The sequence below is a fragment of the Bos indicus genome, chromosome 17, assembly GCF_029378745.1.
Source record: "Bos indicus isolate NIAB-ARS_2022 breed Sahiwal x Tharparkar chromosome 17, NIAB-ARS_B.indTharparkar_mat_pri_1.0, whole genome shotgun sequence".
Lineage (NCBI taxonomy): Eukaryota > Metazoa > Chordata > Mammalia > Artiodactyla > Bovidae > Bos > Bos indicus.
In genome coordinates, this window is record NC_091776.1 from 11850928 (window position 1) to 11877269 (window position 26342).

The 26342-nt window shown below is 39.4% G+C and overlaps 1 protein-coding gene across 9 annotated transcripts in view; it reads left to right on the forward strand.

The window, feature by feature from the left end:
• Positions 1 to 26342, forward strand: part of SLC10A7 (solute carrier family 10 member 7) — a 323368-nt gene that overhangs the window by 140460 nt on the left and 156566 nt on the right. For 2 of the 9 annotated variants that reach the window (XM_070769033.1, XM_070769032.1), the window contains one exon: positions 1 to 26342. This exon is cut by the window's right edge and continues 44348 nt beyond it. The exons of the other annotated variants lie outside the window; for them this stretch is intronic. Coding sequence is in view for 1 of the 2 variants with exons in the window: in XM_070769032.1 (XP_070625133.1) it covers positions 1 to 57 (57 nt within the window). In the remaining variant the exon portion in view is untranslated. 9 annotated transcript variants of the gene reach the window in all.

The following is a 26342-nucleotide window of genomic DNA, read 5'->3' on the forward strand; positions in this document are numbered from 1 at the left end:
AGCGACAGAGTGAAGATAAAAGACAGCCATAGAGATAACAGCCTACTTCACAGCTGACTGAAGCAGGTGTTAGAAATGCAGATGAAGCATGTTGACTAAAGACTATACAAATTTGAAGTGAAAATACCGCTGGTCTGCATGCAGCGTTCTGCACATATGAAGTTTCAGGCAGTTCAATTATTCATTGTATTGTGTGAACTAGTTCAGGAGTTAGGGAAAAGGTGCCTTTTACATTTAAACTGTTTCTTCCCCTTCTTCCTTTTATCTGCACTTGACAAGCAAAATGAACTTCATTTTGTAAGTTTTATTCCTGCAAGTGAATGACTTACATTTCTGTATGGAAAAAAAAAAAAATCTTAGAACAGATAACTCACAGGTTTAAGGGACACTATGAAACAACAGAAACTGGCAATTGTTTTTCTTTTTCATGTTTGTTATAATCAAAGCCACTAAAGACAAATAAATGTGAAAGTGGCTTTCGAACTGTCATTACCATCAACCTCACCATGAAATATTTCTTAAGTGCCTGCATGTGTCCCTTATTCCTTACTGGATAAGAAGACTTAAGAAAAATAAACCATTTATTCTCTAATCTTATAATTAAGGGTCTTGATTTTTAAAAGGTAGAGCTGCGATATTTTTAAGCATTTACTACGTAATTTTAAGCAGACTTACATTTTAGGGGAAATACCACAATTCATGGAATTATTTCTACCTTCATTTTGGTTCATTTTGTTTTTTGGTCTCAGGGGTTGGTTGACCTTGCTACAGAGTACTGCACTGATACTAGACTGATACTGGTGTCAAAACACCTGCTTTTTGTGAACTCAGAGCACTTCAGGACACCCAAAGAGGCTTTATTATGTTTGTGTTATCACGTTTATGTTTTATTCCTCGACATAGGCAGGAAAACATAAACGCCTCATTTGAAAGGTGAAGAAGCTAAGAACAAGAGATGTCCTTCTATCTTTCTTCTTTCCTTCTTCCCTTCCTTCCTTCCTCTGTTGAGACTCAACGTTTCAGAACTGCTGAAATTTTGACTCTGTCTGTGCAAATGTAGAGGTTTAAGATATCTTTTTTTTGGCTCCAAACACAAAAGGCTTCAGCATACCTGCTTTGTGACCCCTTGGTAGCAAGTTGGCTGCTGCAGCTTCAGGCACCATGCCTTTGTTCAAGGTAGACTGGAAGGGAAAGACACTGCTGGGAAGCTTTCTTCTCATTTCTGCCCTTTGTAAGAACAAACATTCCCAAGAGGTTCTCAGCAGACTTGCTCTAATATTTCATTGTGATCTCAGTCACAGGGTTACTGCTTGCTGTAAGGAAAGGAGACAAATTGGGTATCAAAAGAACAGAGTTTGGCTTAGACCTATGCCTCTTGACCCCTTCCCTTCATGACACACATAAGGAATGCAACATCCTAGGGGCAAAAAGAGTGTTCCTGCTGCTCTAGGTCCTGCCCCTTCTGCCCTGAGAGTTGGGTCAGGGGATGAATATCTTCTCTATCTATGGTACATTTAAGACTCATATTGGTGGAACTTCCCTGGTAGTCCAGTGGCTAAGATTCTGTGCTGTCAGCACAGGGAGTCTGGGTTCAATCCCTGGCCGGAGAACTGGATCTGACATGCTGTAACTAAGAGTTCTCATGGTACAACTAAAGATCCTGTATGCTGCAATGAAGACCCAAGATCCCATGTGCTGCAAAGACCCAGCACATCCAAATAAATAAGTAAATAAATGTATATATTTATAAGAATAAAGCGTCTGCCTGCAAAGCAGGAGACCCGGGTTCAATCCCTGGGTCGGGAAGATCCCCTGGAGAAGGAAATGGCAACCCACTCCAGTATTCTTGCCTGGAGAATCCCATGGACAGAGGAGCCTGGTGGGCTACAGTCCACAGGGTTGCAAAGAGTCGGACATGACTGAGGGACTTCACACACACACACACACACACACACACACATATATTTTTGAAAGACTCATATTGGTTGGAAATGACTAGTTTGAACTATTCATGAGACACATTCAGGGTTAGACATGTTGTTCTTAAGAAAACAGAGCTCTGTTAGCATATAAGAGGACAGAGTGGCCTTTAGGTAGCAATGATACAGTCTGGCACAATAGCTGTTTGCTTAAATAAGTTGTATTTATTTGATCTTGGAATATACTGTGTTTGGATATGAATAAATGTGTATCTGTTACTCTTGGAAGTTACCCCCCCCGCCCCCCCAACCGCCCCTTTAATAGTGAAACTTGTATATATGCTGTGAAAGAGTCTTGGAACTAGAAACTTGACTTCTATTTTTCAGGCATACTTTCAGCCTCACTTGTGATAATATGACTTTGCATACATTGAGTTATCTTGGCAGTTTGTAAAGAATCATGAAAATGAACCAAGTTTATACATGAGAGACCAGAACTGCATTTTAGGAAGGGCCCTAGGAACCAGGCACTAAGCAGATCAGCGGCCGTTGGCTGCTTATGTGTCAAACTGCCAAGGCTGCTCTGTCAAATTATTAGGTCTCCAGTGTGGTCACTCGGGATCTCCTTAGAAGTTATCTGTAGCTGAGAGTGGAGATCAGGTAGAAGCTGCACCAGTAGTGAGTTTTAGAGGCTGACAAGGCTGTATTCTGCAAAGCACTAATAAAGAGTTTGTGGATAAGGTGAAACCTACAGTGAAGCTCTAATTCTTCTATGCTGCAAAAGAAATAGATGGAGTGCCTAAGGTAGAAACGGATTGGTTTGCATATTAGGTATTTAGTGATAGTCCTAAAAACCAAATTTCCTCTAGAGAAAGAACTTTTTAGCCTGGAGACTTGGAGTCCTAGTACATTCTGAAAATTTATACTCAAAATGTATTCTGTAATTGTATATGGGTTTTTCTAGAGAGAAAGGCCATAGCTTTCATCTAATTTTCAAAGATTAAATACAGAGAATCTGTTGAATGCTTAAATAGCCCAGGCTTGAAGCAGTTTTCCAGGTCTCACTAGAGTTATTTTGAGAGAACTGCAACTTCTAATTGTTCTACGACCTGATAATCTGTTTAAGCAGTAATTTCTCTTTGATGTGTATGGTGCTTTACAGTACGTGCAGTAGATGGCATAAATGGTTTTATGGTAAAGGTATGTTTTTCTGTAAAATATCCATCAATTCAGAGTTCACAAAATTCAGTTTTTTCTCTTGAGGAAGATAAAATGTGTTGTATGAGATGACCAAAATTAGGCAGTGTTTTTGTATGCGATCTTACAAAGAAGCCATAAAACTCTTTTACCTTCAACATTATGTAGTGTTAAGAGTAAACTAGTTATAATAGTCAAATGCTTAATTATTTATTAGTCCTTCCAGAATTTGAATACCCAAGGTATTTTGATATTTACCTACTTAGACTTTTGAGGTGAGGTGAAAGTACTCAGTCATGTCTGACTCTTTGCGACCCCATGGACTATACAGTCCATGAAATTCTCCAGGCCAGAATACTGGAATGGGTAGCCTTTCCCTTCCCCAGGGGATCTTTCCAACCCAGGGATTGAACCCAGGTCTCCCACATTGCAGGCAGTTTCTTTACCAGCTGAGCCACAAGGGAAGCCCACCTTTAATCATGGCAAAATAGCAATAGACGATAAATAGATAGAAGAAAAAAAAAAACCCTCTTTTTCTGTATTATAAAATAATTCTCAGTTCTTTATCGCCTTCAAAGTTACTCCTACCCTTTTCGATATGTGTGTTTAAGTAATTTCCCCCCTGTGGATGAAGCTGACAGCATTTTCCAAATTGATTTTCAATCTGTAATATTCCAACCATACCTCAAACCTCATTAAAGCTCTTTTCATCATTTCTCTGACTCCATTAGTTATGGCAGCATCTCAAAATTTAGTTTTCTCTGTAAATTTCATTATTGTGGTTACCAATTCATTATAAAATGATCAGAGGAGTAGGAGGAAGGGAAGAGGAATTGACATATGAGGACAAAGTGAAAGATTAGGACTCTTTGGCCTGCGAAGTAGAAATCTATCAAATCATGAGTGGCACGGGTAAGGAGAAATTGGACCAAGATGCTAGATCTGGAAATGGGAAGCTGGAAGGAAATTCTTAAAACTCTCTTGAAATATAAGAAGTGGAGCTACCTAACAGGGACAGAAAAGTAATTTTTAAAAGCTTGGGGCGAATTTATTTTCAAGGAAAAGAAAAGATGTAGCAGATCTTCCTGTACACTCTGAACGTATCCTAAGTAACTGTAAATGTTAGTATGCTAAACAAGCCTCCTTTTTTTTATTATGATTATGTTCTCTGGGACATCCTATAGAAACAGAATTTTGTGCTGATTAGGCAAGATGAAGTCAAGTCTGACTTACAAAGGAAGATGAGGTCATATGCTATCTTCATATGAGTCTGGCAAGCAAGATTGGTAATAACCAATACCACTGCAAGTACTTCACTGAAGACTTCTTCCTCGGTTTATTCTCACAGTGATGTCAGTGAATTCATCCTCTGTAAAAAAAAAAAAAATGCTTACAGTATCAGTTTGTTCATTGTAACTACCAGGCAAAATATACTCAAGGATGTTTTTATTTTATGTATAAAGAATTCTTGCAGATAAAGAAGAAACAAATACATATACCAGGAGGAAAATGAGCAAAGATCTTTAATTCTCACTCACAGAGGAACCACCATGGCTGAGCAATAAACCTAGGAGATGTACAACCACAGTGCCAATCAGTGCAAATGAAAGTGTTTTCCGTCTATAAAATTAGGAAGGTTGAACAAGATTGACAAGACCTATTATTGGCAAGACTGGAAAGACTTAGCAATACACACTCTTGGTAGGTGTGTATGTAGATACAGTCTTTTTAGATGGTAATTTTGCAGTGTGAAGCAAAATTGAAAACACTTAAAAATAATAACAGAAACACTTAAAAATAATAACAGCAGAGCATTCCCTGGTGGTCCAGTGGAAGGAATCCACCTTGCATTGCAAGCGATCCAGGTTCAATATCTGTTCAGGGAACTAAGATCCCACGTACTGCAGAGCAACTAAGCTAATGTGTCTCAACTACTGAGCTCACACCACAACTGGAGAGTCCAGGCACAGCCATAGAGATCCCACATGACGCAAGACAGATTCCATGAGCCGCGTCAAAGACCTGACGCAGCCAAGGAAATAAATCAGCCTTTACTTCTTTATTATTGTTGCATGCAGTAATACCAGCTATCACAGCTCCCTGGACTTGGAGCTATTGCTAAACATTTAGTAGGTATTATGTTTGTATTATATTTGTCCTAACAGTAAAACTTAAAGTGTTAGTGTTCTTCTCTCCCCCACATTGATACAGTTATTAAGTGATGAAGTCAAGATTTCAACTTACATCTTTCTAACTTCAGATTCCACAACGATAAACCATTTTGTTGTTCAGCCTACTCTTGGTAGAACTGGTCAGTTCGAGTTCTCAGAATTTCTGTCAAAAGGACAATCGTCAATGCCAAAGTTGTACATGTAAGAATGTTACAGACCTTCATATTTAGGTACTAAGTATTTCCTGGTGGCTCAGTGGTAAAGAATCCGCCTGCCAATGCAGGAGATGCGGGTTCAGTCCCTGACCCAGGAAGATCCCCTGGAGAAGGCGTTAGCAACCCACTCCAGTATTCTTGCCTGGGAAATCCCCTGGACAGAAGAGCTTGGCAAGCTATACAGTCCATGGAGTGGCAAAAGAGTCGGACACAACTTAGCGACCAAACAACAACAAATCCATGCACCTACATGAAATGTCAGTTCAGTTCAGTTCAGTTCAGTCACTCAGTCATGTCCGACTCTTTGCGACTCCATGAATCGCAGCACACCAAGCCTCCCTGTCCGTCACCAACTCCCGGAGTTCACCCAGACTCACATCCATCAAGTCAGTGATGCCATCCAGCCATCTCATCCTCTGTCGTCCCTTTCTCCTCCCACCTCCAATCCCTCCCAGCATCAGAATCTTTTCCAATGAGTCAACTCTTTGCATGAGGTGGCCAAAGTATTGGAGTTTCAGCTTTAGCATCATTCCTTCCAAAGAAATCCCAGGGCTGATCTCCTTCAGAATGGACTGGTTGGATCTCCTTGCAGTCCAGGGGACTCTCAAGAGTCTTCTCCAACACCACGGTTCTAAAGCATCAATTCTTCGGCGCTCAGCCTTCTTCACAGTCCAACTCTCACATCCATACATGACCACAGGAAAAACCATAGCCTTGACTAGACGAACCTTTGTTGGCAAAGTAATATCTCTGCTTTTGAACATGCTATCTAGGTTGGTCATAACTTTCCTTCCAAGGAGTAAGCGTCTTTTAATTTCATGGCTGCAGTCACCATCTGCAGTGATTTTAGAGCCCCAAAAAATAAAGTCTGACACTGTTTCTACTGTTTCCCCATCTATTTCCCATGAAGTGATAGGACCGGATGCCAGTTTTGGCATATTCAAGGCAGTTAGCTAGAACTGAGACCATTATATAAATTTGGGAACCTAAGAAGTGCCCCCTCAGTGAAAGACATACTAGAAAAACCCGTACTTCTTGGCCAGGATAAGTGATAGTGTTGTCATAGGCTGGGAGTTCGAATGGAAGAAAAAGAATGTCTTGTGAACCATGGAAATTCCAAGCCTGTTCTGTAGATGGTTCTGAGATATGAATTTATACTATTTTTACGGGCCCAGAAATTAATGTAAAAGCTTGTTTCAGATTGGAGCTCTGGAAGGAGAGAATTCTTTTGAATTAGTGAGATATAATCCCTAGATAGAAGTTCACCGAGTCCCAAGTAGAATAAATATAAATACGTCAAAATTAAACTTCAGTACAATCCAGACCACTGCAATCGCAACCATTACTAGTAGTACTAGCAAACACTTATTCAGTGCCATTTTGTGCCAGATTATCGCCGAAGAAGTTTGTATACATATTAACTCACTTGTTTATGGATAGTAACTCACAATTATTTTATTGAAGAGGAAAATAAGGTACAAAGAAGTTACTAAATTTTCTTAAGGTCACTCAGCTACTATGTGGCCAGGCCGAGATCTGAACCCAGATAATCTAGCTCCCAAGTTTGTGCTCTTAACCTCTGTAGGTAGTGTTCAAGGAGAAAAATCTTCAAAACAGTCAGAGAGAAAAGACAGCTTTCTGAAGCAACAACCACAGCTAGTCACAGCAGACTTCTCTAAAGCAGTGAGAGAAGACAAAATATAATGGAATATCTTCACGTGCTGTGAGAAAGTGATATGCCCTGTGCCCCCCTGCCCCTGCCCGAGATTATTCACAAATAATCATTCAAGAGTGAGGCTGGGTTCTTCTTCCTGTCCTCCTATTCCTCTTCCTTTCCTTGTCTTTTTCTTTCTTCCTCGTATTTTTCTTTAAAACATAATTTGGGTTCCCTTCCCTCCCATTGAGGCAGCCGGGGTTGCGGTAACCTGTGGATCCAGGACTCAGGAGGTGGTCAGAACCAAGAGGGTCAGTCAGTGGTCGAGCTGAGGAGATTTTGGGTGGGAGGTAAGACTGAGGGGGTCATCAAGGCTGGCAGGGCCAGGATATTGATTGCATGCAGTGGGTATGAGGACATGAATAAACTGAGGATAACTGGTGCTCAGAAATGTATGATATCACTTATATGTGGAATTTGGGGGAAAAAAAACTAATGAATATAACAGCAAAAAAGAATAGACTCAGGTATAGAGAACCAATTAGTGGTGACCATTGGGGAAAGGGAAGGAGGAAGGGGCAAGGTAGGGGTAAGGGGTTAAGAGATATAAGCTGTTATGTATCAAATAAGCTACAAAGATATATTGTACAGCACATGGAGTAGAGCCAGTATTTTGTATTAATGGAATATTTAACCTTTAAAAATTGTGAATCACTATTCTGTACACCTATAACATGTAAACTATACATCAACTATACTTCAATTTAAACAAGTGAAAAAAAAAAAAAAAAGTCATGAGACCATGGCAGAAGTTACACAGGAGCCGACCTGAAAGGACATAATAATTCTAGATTAATTCTAATAAATCTATAATTATTTTAGCATCAAAATAAATGATAGGAAAAGAGTATACCACACTGAATAAAATAGGAACCCAAGGGTCCATACTGATATAAATAAGTGAATCAGCTAATCGATGAGAAGAATCCCAGGCTATGAACTTTTATAAATTAAAAAAATGATGGCATTAGAAAATTGCCACTTGGCAACTATTATAGAAGCAATACTAATAATTGATTTAGGCATGAATCATCCATGGAGGTTAAAAGTAGCTCATGAAAGTTAATAAAGGAAGAGCATGGCAGTACTCTCAAAGTATTTTAATTAACAAGGGAATGGTAACTTCACTGATGAGAAGCCTAGAAGACACCACCTTTAAACCAAATGAGCAAAGTGAACATCCCCAGTCATGGGGCAAATAGACATCATTGCTGCTGGGCGTGGTATACTGGGAAGAGTGTAGCTCACTTGGGACACATCCCTGTGAAAATGCCTCACCTGTGTTTAATCACGAGAATGACACAGACAAACCCAAACGGAGGCAAACGGAAATAACTGGGCTGTATGCTTCAAAAAATACCAAGGTTATGAAAAAGCATGGGAAGATTAAGGAATAGTTCCAGATAAGCAGCCAAGTACAAATATAGAATTCTAGACTGGGATAGTTGGTGAGATTTGATGGGACTGGATTTGATGGTAGATGGTAATATTATTATCAAGATAATTTCCTGATTTAGCATGTTTTACTGTAGTTATATCCCTGGAGAAGGAAATGGCAACCCACTGCAGTATTCTTGCCTGGAGAATCCCATGGACAGAGGAGCCTGGCGGGCCATGGTCCATAGGGTCACAGAGAGTCGGACACAAATGAAGCGGCTAAGCACGCACACACACGCACTGTAGTTATATAGGGGAGAGTCCTTGTTTTTTAGGAGGTGCACACTGAAGTGGGCTTCCCTTGTGGCTCAGCTGGTAAAGAGTCTGCCTGCAATGCGGGAGACCTGGATTCCATCCCTGGGTTGGGAAGATCACTCCAGTATTCTGGCCTAGAGAATTCCATGGACTGTATAGTCTATGGGGTCACAGAGAGTCGGACAGGACTGAGCAACTTTCACTCAACTCACACGCTAAAGTATTAATGGTGTATCACACCTTCAACTTACTCTCAGTATAATGATTGTGGGCTGTGCTTGCGCACCCACGTGTGTGTGTGTTCATTCTTCTTTTGTGTAGTTTTGTAGATGTAAATTTTTATTTCATTCTAAACAGGCCTACAGGCTTCCCTGGTGGCTCATCTGGTAAAGAAACTGTGTGTAATGCAGGAAATCCAGGTTTGATCCCAGGGTCAGGAAGATAGATCTCCTAGACAAGGAAATGGCAACCCCTGCCCCAGTATTTTTGCCTCAGAAATTCCATGTACAGAGGAGCCTGGCGGTCTACAGTCCATGGGGGGGTCACAAAAGAGTCGGACATGACTGAGTGCGTAACACACACACACAAACAGGCCAACATGCTGTGTAATTATTACCCTTTAACCTGGTTTCTAACAATGGTTCACAAAATTTCTCTTGACCTAGTTTTTTGTTGGTGGTTGTTGCATTTTCTGGACTACATTGGGTCTTTGTCGCAGTGCAAGCTTCTCTAGTTGTGGAGCGTGGGCTCCAGAGCACACGAGCTCTGCAGTTGTGGCTGGAAGACTTCTCAAGCTGCAGTGTGCCCGCCCTCTAGTCGTGGCTTGCCATGTGAGATCTTAGTTCCCCAACCAGGGATTGAATTTGTGTCCCTTGCACTGGAAGGCAGATTTTTAACCACTGGACCACCAGAAAAGTCCATTGATCTAGTTTTAGCTACTTGACTTTTGCAATCTCAACAAAAAATGGTGATTCACAGCACCCCAAATCACAACTTCATTATACAGTTTTTACTGATTATTTTCATGTAATTTCTTTTGATTTATTCACTTTGTAATTTTGTTTCTAACTTTTAATTGAAATATAGTTGATGTATAAGTCCCTAGTTTCTAATTAATATATTTTAAGCATGTGTAATCCACTCCATGGTGTTTTATAATGAGAAAATAATGATATTTAGAGTCAGAAAAATTTGGCTTCATGTAGCAATTGTGCTTCTATCTAGCTGCTTGAATGTGGGCAAAATTCTCATCTTTTTGGGGGTCACAGTTTCCTCATCGGTAGGCAGCTCAGGATTGTTGTCAGGAACAGATATGGAAACATGAAAAGTCTAAGCAGAGCTGCTGGCATGTAAGAGGAGTGCAAACTAAGCATTGTCTTCCCTTAATTCATTCTTTTCTCTCACCAAAAGCATCCACACAAGCCTCTCGGGCATAGGGAAATACAAAGCTTATTAAGAGACCATAGGAAAGGGCTCCGTCCTTGCCCTTTTGTTCATATTTGGCTTCTCTCCTGTAGCTGATTCTTGCCTTTATTTCCGTAATTAAGTCATCCATCATCATCCGGAAGATGAATCAAGCCAGACGGTGACCACAGGTTGGGGGGAGGATGGGAACAGCACAGAGAGGGTGAGGGGATTGCCGAGCACCTCGGGTTACTGGGGGCCAGCAGCCAGTCTTGTGAGGGCGATCAGACGGAGTGCAGTCTTTCCAGTACGGGGACTGTTAGCTCTGCTGTTACAGCAGCTTACGATCCCCAAGAAAAATACTGATTGATCGTGACCAAATGACTGTCTGATTTTCCTCTCTGGCTTCTTACTCAGCAAGCCAATTTTAGCTGTTTCTAGTCTTGGGGACCTTCAGTGTTTATAATTTCTTTCCTTTCAATGGGACTTTCATTTTTCCTTTGTTTTCCTTAGGGTATTTTTCTTATTTCTCACCCTCTTTACATGGCCTATATGTAAATATATATTCCCTAAGTGTCAACATACATTTTACACAGTCTTTATTACATGTTAGTTCATTTCTGTTTCCTTGGTATTCTTTCACTTCTGTTTTTAATATTTTTGGGGGTGGGAAATGAACTGGGTAAAGATGGTCAAAAAGTACAAACATCCACTTGAAAAATCTTAAGAAAAAAAATCTAAATATCTGCAAGGTCAGACTGATAACTGTTGTAATGTGCGTGGAGAATAGGAACTCTTCTTGACAGCCTGTCTGTTCATCTGTCTGTCATCAGACATAAAGGACAGTAAGTCTAGTGGGACCTTAAGCTTAGCCTGTTTGTTTTTTTTTTTTAACCAATTTCCACAAGTCAAGGGTTAGGGTTCTGCTCCCTATCAAAGAGCTCAAGTGCTGAAATTCCAAGCCCATATCTTTAAAAAAAATGAGGCATAATTTCTTTACAATATTGTGTTAGTTTCAGTTATACAGCAAAGTGATTCAGATATGTGTGTATTGTGTATATATATATAATTTTTTAGATTCTTTTCTATTATATTACAAAATATTGAATATAGTTGCCTGTGCTGTACAGTAAATCCTTGTTGTTGATCTATTTTATTTTATAGTAGATTGTATCTGTTAATCCCAAACTCCTAATGTTTCTTTCCTATTTACCTTTCCCCTTTGTTTGTTTGAAAGCAAATCATAAGTTTATTTTCTATGTCTGTGAGTGTTTCTGTTTTGTAAATAAGTTCATTTATATCATTTTCTTAGATTCCACACATAAGTGATATCATATGGCATTTGTCTTTGATATGCTTTATTTAGTATGATAATCTCTAGGTCCATCCATGTTTCTGCAAATGGCCTTATTTCATTCTTTTTTTAAATGGCTAATACTCATTATATATATGTGCCACATCTTTATCCATTCATCTGTTGGATATTTAGGTTGCTTCCATGTCTTGGTTATTGTAAATAGTGCTGCTGTGAACACGGGGGTGCATGTATCTTTTTAAATTAGAATCTTCTCTGGATATATGCCCAGGAGTGGGAGTGTTGGATCATGTGGTAGCTCTATTTTTAGTTTCTTAAGGAACCTCCATACTGTTCTCCATAGTGGCAGTACCAATTTATATTCCCACCAACGGTGGAGCAAGGTTCCCTTTTCCCCACACCCTTTCCAGCATTTATCATTTGTAGACTTTTTGTTGATGGCCATCCTGACAGTTGTGAGGTGTTACCTCATTGTATGAATAGTTTTGATTTCAAGCCCATGTCCTTCGTTCTCTTTTGATTCCTGCCACAGTAGGCATTCTGCATCTAGTAGATGTTTAATAAATGTTTCAACAAGTATTTTTTGTATCAGTCACTCAAAAAATGACTCAAGATCCTGCTTCCCATCCCAGATATTTTGTGCTCCTTTTATGTGGGTTCTCTGCTCTGCTTAACTTCTGAATATTAGAGTGTCTCAGGGCTTTGTAGCAGGTTCTGCTTTTTGCTTTGTCTCCCTTGGAAAGTTATCCAATCCCATGGTTTTATGGGACATCAAAATGCATCTGCTACCAAATTGATATCTTCAGCACCAACTTCTTCCTCAAATGCCAGACTCATATATCAAAATGTCTATTTGGTGTCATATCTTGGATGTCTAATAAATATCTCAAGTGACCATATGCAAAATAAAATTCTTGATCTCCCCCCATCCTTAAAGTGCTTCTCCCCTAATCTTTCTCATTTCAGTAAATGGCTCTAACCATTGTATGCTGCTTACCTGGTGGCTCAGATGGTAAATAATCTGCCTGCAGTGCGGGAGACCTGGGTTCAATCCCTAGATTGGGAAGATGCCCTGGAGGAGGGCTTGGCAACCCACTCCAGTACTCTTGCCTAGAGAATCCCATGGAGAGAGGAGCCTGGCAGGCTGCAGCCCTTGGGGTCACACAGAGTTGGACACGACTGAAGCAACTCAGCAGCAGCATTGCATGTTCAGTCGCTCAGTCATGTCCGACTACAATCCCATGGACTGTAGGGAACCTGCGTCTCCTGCATTGGCAGGTGGATTCTTTACCACTGAGCCACCTGTGAAGCTGCTCTAACCATTATTTGAATTTAAAAGTTTTTCTAGAGTTCTCTCTTGTCACCACTTCCTTCTCTCTCTATCTAAGTCATCAGCATATCCTATTGGATCTACCTTCTAAATATATCTTGAATTCATTATCTTCTCTTTGTCTTCACTGTCACTACCCAAATGCAAGATGCCATCAACTTTTGCCTGTTAATGCTGCAGTTATGCCCTAATTGATCCCCCTGCTTCTTCTCTAATCTCCTTAAAGTTTTTATTTCACGTATCAGCTAAAGTAATCTTTTCAGAATATGAAATTCACATTGTGTCACCATGCTCTTTCCTAGCTCTTCCCTGTTTTTAAGACGTCTCTGGTGTCTTCTGTTGCCCGTAGGATAAAAGCTAGACACCTTATTGCAGCCATAAAGTCCTATATACCTAGCCCTGCCTTCTTCCTCAGCCCCATCTTATACCATACCCCATGCTCACCACACTTCAGCAACACAGCATATCAAACCTGTTTCTCCTTAGGGCCTTTGTATTATTAATATTAGTGATACTTAGTATTATTAATGTTAGCCATGTCCTCTCTCTGGATCATCCTTTCCTCCAGTGTTCACTGGATTGTATCCTTCTTGTCACTCGGATGTCACTTCACATGGCACCTCCTCTGTGACCTCCCCTGAGTGCCTCCCCAGTACTTTCTATCACACCAACCTGTGCTGTTTTCTTCAAAGCTGTTATCATTATCAAAGTGATTTTGTTCATTTATCTGTTGTGTGACAATCCCCATTAAAGTATAAGCTCTGAGAGAGGAGTGCCCTTGTCTGCCTTTTTCATTCTAATATTGCTACTGTCTAAAATGGCAACCCACTCCAGTGTTCTTGCCTGGAGAATCCCAGGGACGGGGGAGCCTGGTGGGCTGCCGTCTGTGGGGTTGCACAGAGTCGGACATGACTGAAGCCACTTAGCAGCAGTTAGCATATAGTACCTGGCACCTAGACTGTGTTAAATAGCTGTAGAATAAATGAACCATTTTCCTGGACTCAGGGTAGAACAAAAAGTCTGGGGATTTGCAAGTTTTACTAGTTGGTAATCTGTGATACATATTCACAGGCAAGTTTTCCCTTTTCCCACCTTGGCTATTTTTTCTCTCCCTTCTTTTCTCCTTCAGGATGGACTTGTCCTGTTTCTGTCCATAAAAAACGCTTTCTAAGGCCAGAATTCATCCTTCTTGTTTTTTGACATCACCCAGAGATTTGTTTCTGAAGGAGAGTAAGTCCAGCATGCAGTGGTCCATAAAAGCTGATTCTTTTTTTTCTTTTTCTTTTAAATTTTATTTTATTTTTAAACTTTACATAATTGCATTAGTTCTGCCAAACATCAAAATGAATCCGCCACAGGTATACATGCGTTCCCCATCCTGAACCCTCCTCCCTCCTCCCTCCCCATACCATCCCTCTGGGTCGTCCCAGTGCACTAGCCCCAAGCATCCAGTATCGTGCATCGAACCTGGACTGGCAACTTGTGTCTTACATGATATTTTACATGTTTCAATGTCATTCTCCCAAATCTTCCCACCCTCTCCCTCTCCCACAGAGTCCATAAGACTGTTCTATACATCAGTGTCTCTTTTGCTGTCTCGTACACCGGGTTATTGTTACCATCTTTCTAAATTCCATATACATGTGTTAGTATACTATATTGATGTTTTTCCTTCTGGCTTACTTCACTCTGTATAATAGGCTCCAGTTTCATCCACCTCATTAGAACTGATTCAACTGTATTCTTTTTAATGGCTGAGTAATACTCCATTGTGTATATGTACCACAGCTTTCTTATCCATTCATCTGCTGATGGACATCTAGGTTGCTTCCATGTCCTGGCTATTATAAACAGTGCTGCGATGAACATTGGGGTACACGTGTCTCTTTCCCTTCTGGTTTCCTCAGTGTGTATGCCCAGCAGTGGGATTGCTGGATCATAAGGCAGTTCTATTTCCAGTTTTTTAAGGAATCTCCACACTGTTCTCCATAGTGGCTGTACTAGTTTGCATTCCCACCAACAGTGTAAGAGGGTTCCCTTTTCTCCACACCCTCTCCAGCATTTATTATTTGTAGACTTTTGGATTGCAGCCATTCTGACTGGTGTGAAATGGTACCTCACAGTGGTTTGGATTTGCATTTCTCTGATAATGAGTGATGTTGAGCATCTTTTCATGTGTTTGTTAGCCATCTGTATGTCTTCTTATTACATCACATTAAAGGGCTTCCTGATCTCTGGTCTAAGACTTGTCTACTTTTCTTAAAAGGAATGTTCCACTGTTCCACAATGTAATCTCATGTAGATTCTCCTTTGGAGTTTCTGATTTTCTTGATCTTCATTTGTCTTCTTTGACTTCTTTTGTGATGAAGAATCTTTTTGATAGTCCTTCTCTTACTGTACTTGAACTAGAAAGACAACCAAATAGGCAAGCTGTGGTAGATGTCACACATTCATTCTGTGTGCTCATTGTGTATGTGTATAAGTATAATTAAACTATGACCAGTTTTCATATAGCTCGTTCTTATATCTTGATATTTCATCACTGAAATAAACATGAAATTGTAAGGACACTGACTTACGTTAAAGAGATTTAACTTTTTTCTTTTTTCAGTTCAGAATCTTTTTCTTTTTTTGATCGAAGGGGTCTAGCAGAAGACTCCAAGAGAGTTGTTCGCAGATGTTTGCTTATGCCCACACATTTCCACATATCTTCAGAAATCTCAAAGTGTTCTGATTACATGATATTGTAGAAAATGCCAATGTTCTGTCAATAATGCTTTGAACAGCTGTGCCATTATACACATGTGGACTGCCTGAAGAGCTCACTGTGCTGTACAGCTCTGCCTCTTAAACTCGGTCCCCAGAGCCCCTATCCCAAGTGAACAACTTCTTTTGTTATTGCTTTATCCAGTTTTTTCTTTCAGCTTTAGATTCCACTCTGGTTTGTATCCTTAAATCATACTCCAGAGAATCCGTAAAGGTGTTTCTTCACTCTTCTGTTTACACCAGATTATTCAACTGTACAGTGATAACATCCTTGAGTATCCTGCTGCAATCTTTTATTTGCTCTTAAAAAAAAAAAAAAAAATTTTATCTCTTTGGCTGTAATGGCTCTGAGTTGCCGCAGATGGGATCTTTGTTGCAGTGTGCAGGTTCTTTAGTTGTGGCATGCGGGATTTAGTTCCCGGACCAGAACCAGGAATCGAACCCGAGATCCCTAATTTGGGAGCCCGGAGTCTTAGCCACTGGACCACCAGGGAAGTCCTCATTTGCCCTTGAACAACCCACAGATTTACATCTCAATACCACATCAGCATGAGAGGCCAGGCCAAATTGAAGAACTTCTATTGGACAATCTCACTTTGAGACTTGCTGTTGAGGAGTGATATTAGTGGAAAACCCTGTTAAGCGGAATGTGAAGGAAAGCTCAAGATGCCCAGTTGCTAAAAATCTCTGCCTGCTGTGCAAATTCTTCCTGGTGCAGAAAAGAACATAGTCATGGATTTTTCAAGCTAAAGGTTATAGTCCCACAGCAAAAGCAGAAAAGTTACCTGTGGTCGATTTGTATATATTTGGGGAATTGTGTTCTGAAAGCAGCTCTATCTTATCCTGAAATTCTTGGATTTCTTTGTTGTTGCTGGTAGTGTTAAGTTGGAAGAAATTCCCAGATGTCTGAAAACTTTTGTGACATTATTTCAATTGACAAATAGTGTACAGGTCGCCTGGTTTTCAAATGAATGTTATTTGATCCACATTAAGCCGTCTTTTAGTTCTTACATCTGTCTTAACTTTATTAAAGTCAAAAATAATGTTTAGAGAAGGTAAAATCATAAATATGATTCATAAATACTTAAAAAATCAACAGTAGAGCTCCTAGTTGAATAGAAAGCTCAGAGTTGTAGTTTATCTTTGAAAGAAAAACTTCTGGGATTAAGGGTAAACCAGTTTTAGAAAAGAAATAAAATATTATGGAATTTGAAAATCTAATTTGGCATATATTAGATTAATGCCCTGTAAAACCCTAAAGTCTGAATTCATTTTACAGAATGTTTGACTTAATTCTCTTATTTTTCTCACTTTTCCCATTGTTCTTTATGTGTAAATCTCAGGGACTTTTCCTTTTATGGGTTTAAACATTTAGTATTGAATTCTAAAGGAGCAGATCCCTCCCTGCTTTTTTACTTTTGGTGAACTTTTGAAAAGGCGGTGGACTGAAATGTGTGTGTGTGTGAAAGTACTTTTTCTATGAATATATGCATAATCCCACAATTTCACCAATGTACATATTTTTTGCTTGCAAATAAGAAAGGATTTAAAACTTCGGTACATAAAAAGCACAGTTGACAAAGACCTTTTCATATATTCGTCTCCTAATATGTTTTTATTTTTAAAAAATATGCTGCAGCTGATTGAACATAATTTGATTTTGACTTGTGCCACACAACTATAATTCCTTCAAAAACATGTCAATATGCAGTATATTTAAGGTGGTGTCAGCACCAATTCCTTCTTTATTTAGAGTAATGTAATCTAAAACTATCAACCTTTTCTACTTTCATGAGCTTTTGACTTTCATACCATAATGCATGAAATATTGCATTTTATTTAAAGCTTTGGGTAGAATATCCATCACTGGAGAGAAATTTTATACTTCATTCACCCCCTCCATTGAAACAGGCTTTTCTACCACTGTCTGTGTGTCTTTCAATATTCTCAGCCCTTTGAATTACTTTGGATTAATTAGTTATCTCTTTATTTAAAACAATATAATGGTCCCCCTTTTGCCTTCAAAGAATTGGATTAAACAGGGTGAATAAACTGGGGAATAAAATATCAAATGATGCCAAAGTCTACTTGCCTTATCAGTTCTCTTCAGATAGACATGATTAACCAACCTGTTGGCTAGTAGATCTGGACTAGAGAGAAGAAAGAATAATGAATATTGAAAGGATGTAGAGAGGGGAAAAAAGCCTGCAAATTGAGCTATGATAAGAAGAATCCATGACATGAGGCAAAGAGTATGATCTGTATCTGGAATTCAGGGCCAACTTGGCTTACTTTTATGAGGATATCTTATATATTTTTGTGAATATTAAGTTCTATAAAGTCCAAATTGAGCAAAGAAAAACAAATGGCATATATGGTTATCTACACATACAATGTGGGGCAACCTTTGGGGACAGAAAATACGTTGAAATATTGAATAACCAAAGTAGAAATGCTCCTTTAGCAGGGTAGTCCTCTAACTAGCTCCCTAGCTATCCATATCGGAGAAGGCAATGGCACCCCACTCCCGTACTCTTGCCTGGAAAATCCCATGGACGGAGAAGCCTGGTGGGCTGCAGTCCATGGGTTCGCTAAGAGTCGGGCACGACTGAGCGACTTCACTTTCACTTTTCACTTTCATGCATTGGAGAAGGAAATGGCAGCCCACTCCAGTGTTCTTGCCTGGAGAATCCCAGGGACGGGGGAGCCTGGTGGGCTGCCGTCTATGGGGTCGCACAGAGTCGGGCATGACTGAAGTGACTTAGCAGCAGCAGCTATCCATATACACATTGTTTTGTGTTTCATGTTTAGTCACAACATTTTAGTAGGTTGTAACATCATATCTGATGTTAGTGTATGTTGGAGCAGATGCATATTAGCACCTGAATCCAGGGCACACAGCAGCCACGTGCATTTACTTGTGAAGTGAATTGTTCTATCATTTTTGTGCATTCATTATGACTAGTGCCTGGGGAAAGCCGGGCCGATTTTAATCATGTGAAAAACCTACCCGGAATGAGCTTCCACTGTAAAGGAGAATACATGTACACATAAATATATGAAGATCGAGAGAGTAGAAACTGTACAGCTTAACAGGGAAGCATGTAACTGAGGAACATGTGACATGGTAACGAGGGGTGAGAGCTCAGAGATTTTGTGGGTGGGATAGAAATAGTCAGGGAAGTCTTCCTAAGAAAAGGGTATTCGCTTTAAACAATTCTGATAGCTGAACGAAGTTCATGTATGCCTAAAAAGACATATGTTTTTTAAAAATATAGATTGTTCATTTTATACTCATAGGAAGGAGAATATGAAGGCATGTGATCCCACAGAAACACGGATGCAAAAAAGGATGCAGAAGGGAGATGTCTTTGCATCTTTCCCAGATCCTCCGTATTTTCATTTGCTCATGTGGTTTGTGTTTACTCTGTGAGCCGATGCAGGCTCTCTAAGTGGGCATATTGTTAAAGGCATAGTGACAGTTTTCTGTCTTGATGTCCCCATATAAATGCTGGCCTAGTATAATTAGCCTTTATAATGTGTGATTTAAGGTATGATGTTTGTACTCCTTGAATTTTTTTCTTATGGCAAACTGTCTCACAGCTTTGGCCATGTCAATAATCATTAACACTTTGTTACAGAAAGGTAGAAAGGAAGACTATGAAAGAAGACCTATTTATTTTGCTTTTCAGCTGCAATGCTGGTAGATGAAAGGCTTAATGAGGAAAGATATTGAGATTAATATTTAAGTCAGGTTTTCGTTCATGTCATAACCATGGATTATGAGAATTTGGAATCTGGGACTGACCTTGACACAGACCCATAGTCATTGATACTGGCCTTTTATATTAAGTTCAAGAAAATTTGCAGTTATTCTGAATAGATTTTCAGGCATAGCATGAGTAATACTGACTGTTTAGTCTCCTGCGTTGGCACACTGAGCCACCTGGGAAGCGCATGTTTAGATGCTAGGATTAGTTATGTTCATCGAGGTAGATCTTCTGTGGGTCTTTGAGACAATTTTACTGTAATCGTACACAACTTTTTAATGTGATTTATGTATTTACCTGTTTTTATTGACCTGTAGTTGCTGTACAATATTATGTAAGTTATAGGTATACAGTATAGTGATTTATAATTTCTAAAGGTTATACTCCATTTATAGTTATTGTAAAATATTAGCTGTATTTCCCCCAAATTGTGCAGTAGTTCCAAAGAGCCAAAAGAAAGTCATTGTGCCGGAACTCAGAAAGTGAAGTGAAGAATGGTTTGTGATGAGGCTGAGGTAGGCTGGGGTCGCTGGATCACACAGGGTCTCATGGGCCTTGTTAAAGAGGATTTAGGGCTTTCTTCTAAGGGCAATAGGAAGAATTTCCACAGGGGAATGACATAATTAGATTTGAGTTTTAGAAAGATTGTTCTGGCTCAAGTATTGAGAATGCTTTGAAATCTTTCATCAAGGATTGGGAGTTTGGCTCATCTCTAAAGGGACCTTTTTGGGGGAAACACTGAATATTTACGCTAGTATTCCTTGGGCTTCCCTGGTGGCTCAGAGGTTAAAGAGTCTTCCTGCAATGCAGGAGACCAGGGTTCGATGCCTGGGTCAGGAAGATCCCCTGGAGAAGGAAATGGCAACCCACTCTAGTATTCTTGCCTGGAGAATCCCATGGATGGAGGAGCCTGGTGGGCTACAGTCCATGGCATCGCAGAGTCGGACACGACTGAGCAACTTCACTTCACTTCACTTCCTTTCTTGGGTATTGGTCCCTGGGATAAAAGTCAGTGATAAAATTGGCATTGTCAATTTCTAGGTTTCCAGTAAATCTGGGGTTCATGGTTATTTGAGTGTGTACATGTATGACTATATACATATGAGCATATTATGTATGTGTGTATATGTATGTTGTTGTTCAGTCGCTAAGTTGTGTCCAACTCTTTGCAACCCCGTGGACTGTAGCACATTAGAGTCCTCTGTCCTCCACGATCTCCTGGAGCTTTCTAAAATTCATGTCCATTGCATCGATGATGCTGTCTAACCATCTCAATTCTCTGCCACCCCCTTCTCCTTTTGCCTTCACTCTTTCCCAGCATCAGGGTCTTTTCCAATGAGTCAGCTCTTTGCATCAGGTGGCCAAAGTATTGGAGCTTCAGTTTCAGCATCAGTCCTGCCAGTGAATATTCAAGGTTGATTTCCTTTAGGATGGACTGGTTGGCTCTCCTTGCCATCCAAGGGACTCTCGAGAGTCTTCCTCAGTGCCACTGTGTGTGCCTGTGTGTGTGTGTGTGTGTATATATATATACATACAGACACATATTCAGACACACACACATCTGTGTATGCACACATACATTCTGTCTCCCAAAATAAAGAGATCCCAGTGTATTTTTTCTCTATCTTCTGCCTCTAACCATTCAATTTTAATGTTTTTCAGTTGTGACATACATGTTTAAGGGATGGGGAAGAGAAAATATAATTACCAATGCCTTTAATCTATAAGATATAATGACGTGTTACGATTATTCTCCATAAGAGACTGCGAGTGTGTTATGTTGTGCATAACAATTTTATAACGTAGATTCCAAGTTTTCAGAAATCGTAGACATACAGAAGAATGCTGTGTTTTCCGCATCATGATGAACACTGCAGTTGTGCACATATATAGGACTCGATCATACTGAGCATTCCCTGAGCTCCATTTGCAGACAAGTCGTTTCTCCACCATGACAAAATTCCCACAAGATTCTGAATAATTAATTTCCTGGAATTTGCAGGATTCAGCAGTTATGTTCAGCATTATTGATGGCAGCAAACTTTATCTCTTTTATTTCTGAGACACATAATGAAATAGGGAGTCCCTCAAAAAACCATTAGTTGAGACTAATTTTGTAAGGGCCGGTGGGCTTTTGCCTTAATGTGTGTAAGTACGATTTTTTTCTCTCTCTCACAGCAGAATGCACAGTAGACACAGGCAGAGTGAATTGGCACTAATTTATGAACCTTTCCAACCTCTGTGCGGTACACCTTGTGAGGGCAAGACGCTCTAATTACACTCACTTCGCATAATGAGAGCTTTTAATGACAATTACTGGTTAGAGTTAGGGATGTTTGGGGACCTTAAGGGAAGATGTATTGACTTTCAGAAGGAAAGACTTCATCTGCCTTTTGTGTAGCTCAGCCCCAACCACTGACCAGTTACTCAATGAAACTCAACTCCGTGGCCCCAAAGATGTAAGTGGGCTCTAAACCGAGGGACACTTTTCTTTCTCAACTGAAATTAGGTCAAAGAGTTCAAGATTCTGTTTGCTTTTAGCAGTGTTTTTACTTTGCGCTTTTTTCCTTGGTGATGGTCACACTGGCTGTTTCCTTTTTGGTAACAAGAATAACCCATAGTCCAGACTGCTCTTTTTAGACACATTGATTTGCACAGTCACAAATGGATACCTGACATTGTTTTCCTCTTTACACATTTGCAGTGTTCAAATTGGAGGGACTAGTATTTAAAAGCTCCGGTATCCTTTATATTACTATGGATATGACAATTATAATAAAGATAAAAATTGAGATAATTACTAATTGTACTAAGGACATGAGTTTATATGGTCTACTTGCCCATTTTTGAGCAAGGCAGAATTTTTCTTTACAAGGCAGGATGACATATTTTATGTATGTCATCTTTTGCAAACAATTAGAAATTTAAATTACATAACACATCAACATTTAGCTAGTAGAATGATACTGCCTTTCTAGCTTCAGTTTCTGTCTCTCTCCTTAATGACGATACATCAGGTTTTGTCTATTTCTTTTACCCTTTCAAGTTGTTCTGAGCATTAGTTTCTCCCACAACTCTTCTTGCTTTTATATTCTATATTGTATACCATTTCCATTGTTTCCAGTTTTTTGCATTTTGAATTTTCTATCTTGATGTCTGCTAAATCTGAAGCTAGAATTAAAAGCAAAAAGTATTTGCAATGCACACAAGTTTAAACCCAGTAAATTTAAATAACTTACAAGTAATATAACTGATAAAGTTGAAAGGGAAAATGACTCATGTTTTCTTGGCGCTTTCTACTCAGAACATTCCCAGCTGTAGGATTCTGATTTAAATGACTGTCTTTCACATATGCTAAATCCTTACCCTACAACTCCCCAAAGCTAACATACTTTAAGCCCTTAATAAGTGCTAGCTTTAGCAATATTGTCAGATTTTGAAACCATGAAACATTCCAATTGCCTTTCATCAGTTTTAATACAATTTCTTGTGAATGGGTATGTTTATAACCAAAGATTGTATTTTTCAATCATGAGCTTCCCGGGTGGTGCTACTGGTAAAGAACCCGCATGTTAATACAGGAAACATAAGAGATGTGGGTTTAATCCCTGGGTCGGGAAGATCCTTTGGAGGAGGGCATGGAAACCCACTCCATTATTCTTGTCTGGAGAATCCCATGCACAGAGGAGCATGGTGGGCTACTGTCCAGAGGATCGCAGAGTCAGATGCAACTGAAGGTGTTTAGCACACACACATGCATTCATTTATTCATTCAGTGGACACACTTTCATTGATTGGTTGCTCTAGACAAGGTACAAAGTACAAGTCATCCTTCAAACAGAGAATCTAAGATACCTATAACAAATTGTATAAAAGATTAAAACTAACATTTATCAAGCGTTTATTAAGCTAGGCAATGGTGCTACGTGCTTCTACACCCACAGTCAGAAATCCTATCAGCCGGCCCAGGAAGGAATGGTAATCTGAATTTTTTGCTAAGGATTCCAAGTGTTAGAGAGACCAAGTAAGTGACGTGCCCGGGCTCTCAGAGCCAGGAGGCCATCACAGCAGGCTTCCTAATTCCAAATCTGGAGTTGGTATCTATACATCAGCCATTGGCTTTTCCTGCCTTTCCTGCCTGGCCTTTCCTGCCCTCCACTGTGTTAGAAGCTGATCCTCTGACCTTGGCCATAAAGACTGTGAGGCAGGAAAAGGACACTGAAGTTTTCTCTGAAGGTGTTGGTCTGCTGTTTGTCTTGGCTACTTACTGCTCTTAAAAGAGTTAATAGAGTTTATTAAGTCTGTAAATATATTCAAAACTAAAACATAAATGTAGTTTCAAAGACTGTCTGTATAATTCAGGGAAATAAAATTTGACACAAATTGTTCTATGCACTAACTTCTTTTCTTTTTTCATTTGAAGAGCAAAGCCTATCAGTTTTTAGCATCAGAATTTAAGAGAACTATAGTCCAGTTATTTGAGGTTCCACATCCCTAATCACCCAGAAAGGTTGTACCTGGCCACTGACTCTCAGTCCTATGAAAAATAGCACCATATCCCCTGTTTGATGACAGAAGGATCTGACACTGGACTCTTGGCCTGAGCGTTGTCCAAGGTCAGGGGACCAGCTTCTAAGACAGTTTAATAGAGAAATCACAGATGCCCAGGTGAGGCATTTTGGTGGAACTGCCAAGTATAAAAGCAGAGCTAAAATTGCCTAGCTCATCACAGACCCCAAAGAAAAAGCCCCTTAATGTTGCATATGTTTCAAGCATGCACCTCTTTATGTGTTGCTGCTGTTCATGATAAATCAGGAAGTTAAAGCCAAACCAATTATAGAGTCCCAAAGATTAATGTGTCACTTCCTGTGTGTAACAGAAAGTTTCAGCTTTTCTTTAATTATCTGTTTGGGTTTTTTTGTTTTGTTTTGTTTTTTTGTGGCTAAATAGCATTAATAATTGAATTTCTAAAAGTCCAAGCAGGCACAAAGAAACACCTAATTTATTTATTTATTTTAGTTTTTTTTTCACCCTAGTTTTATTGAAAAATAATTGACAGATATCACTGTATACATTTAAGGCATGCCGGCTGATGGTTTGATGTGCACAAGTTATAAGTGATGTAGATCCAGCTAACATCCATCCTCTCATATAGATGCAATAAAGAGAAAAGAAAGAAAGATGTTTTCTCCTTGAAGAATTACCCCAATTTTAAGCAAGTTATTTTGCAAACATGTTTTGAACATATATAATAGGTAAGATGACGGGGTTGTACAAAGATCAATAAGACAAAAGAATCATTGAGCCCACATGTCATCTATGCATCCTTGGACATACTCTATACACTTCTCTTCCCACTTGTAATATGGTAATAATGTCTACTTCATAAAGCTGTTGTAAGTACTAAATGATATAGTGTATGTAAAGTGCCTCCTCTTGAAAAAGAAAGTTATTATTTTATCATCAGTATTCTCCCTACTAAAGTTAAGTGACTTGTAGAAAATCAGCACGAGTTGCTGACAGGATTAGGATCCCCCTCTGATTCTCTTATACACAAACATCTGTTCAGTGGGTTTGCTGGTTGATTTTGCAGGTATTTGTTGAGTGCCTCCTATCAGCAAGGAGCTGTGCTAAGCTCTGTGAAAACACCAGTTACTCTTGGACACGCTTTTTGGCCTCAAGTGCTTCTGAGCTATTCGAGGATGCGAGGCATATACGACACATACGTAAACAATTGTGGAGCCAAGAAGAAAGCAGAAAGTGATACAAAAGAGGCCCAGGCAAGGAAATTTGGGAAGGGAAAGCTAGGTGGACTACAGGACATTTGGGTTGGGCCTTCAGGGATGGATAGATTTGGACATTCCAAGGAAAGAAAACGGGAAATGCCTGATGCAGGAAGTGGTGAAAGTTCGTGGTGCTTGAATGAAGTTCTTTGAGGGAGCAGGATAGTGGAAGGTATTAATAGGCACAGACTAGATGCTGTAGTGTTTCCATGAGAAGTGTCGCAGTGTCTCAAAGTCCCCAAGTAAAAGAGAAAGAACTTAGGGGATGGAGGTTTGAGAGACAGAGAGCTGACAAAGTGTTAATAATCACTCGTTGGTGAATAGAAGTGAAGAGTATATGAGTGTTCATTATACTATTCTCGGGAACCTTTCTGGAGATTTGAATTTTTTTTAAAGTTGAGGGGGAAAAAATACATAGGAAACGCCTATAATCAGTAAACAAAGAACACACTACCTAGTTAAACAAATGTGGACAACGCGACAGGAAATGCCCCAGGAGATTATAGGAATGGCCAGTAAATAGTAAAAATATGTTCAATCTCTTAGAAGAGAAATTTAATTCAAAGCAAAACGAGGTTACTTTTCACCCACCTGCTCACCCCATTTTTAGAGTGTAGTCACATTGTATGAATCTGAAAAAAAGAGATGTGAATACTGACCTGTGATCTCTATAGGAGTCTAAGAGCAGAGTATATGAGGTATCTGGCACTAAAAGAACTCAGGAACAACATCTCTCTCTCTCTCTCTCTTTTTTTTTTTTTGGAGTGTTTTGTCTCCTTTATCTGCCTTGTTCATACAATACATATAATACACTTAAGTCAATTGACGGGTCAAACAAATGTATTTCATGTACACTAATGAGAGAATTTATTAAATGCTTTAGAGATTATAACATTTAAAAGTTCAGCAAAGCTCTAAACATTTATAGTTTTTAAGACTTATAACCTTTTAGTTTTGAAACTATATAAAAAAAAATCATTTGAAGAATCAGTAAGTAAACACTCTGAAAAAGGAAGAAAACGGTAGCAAGATTCAATTACAGATATTCACAGAATTTGTTCTTTTG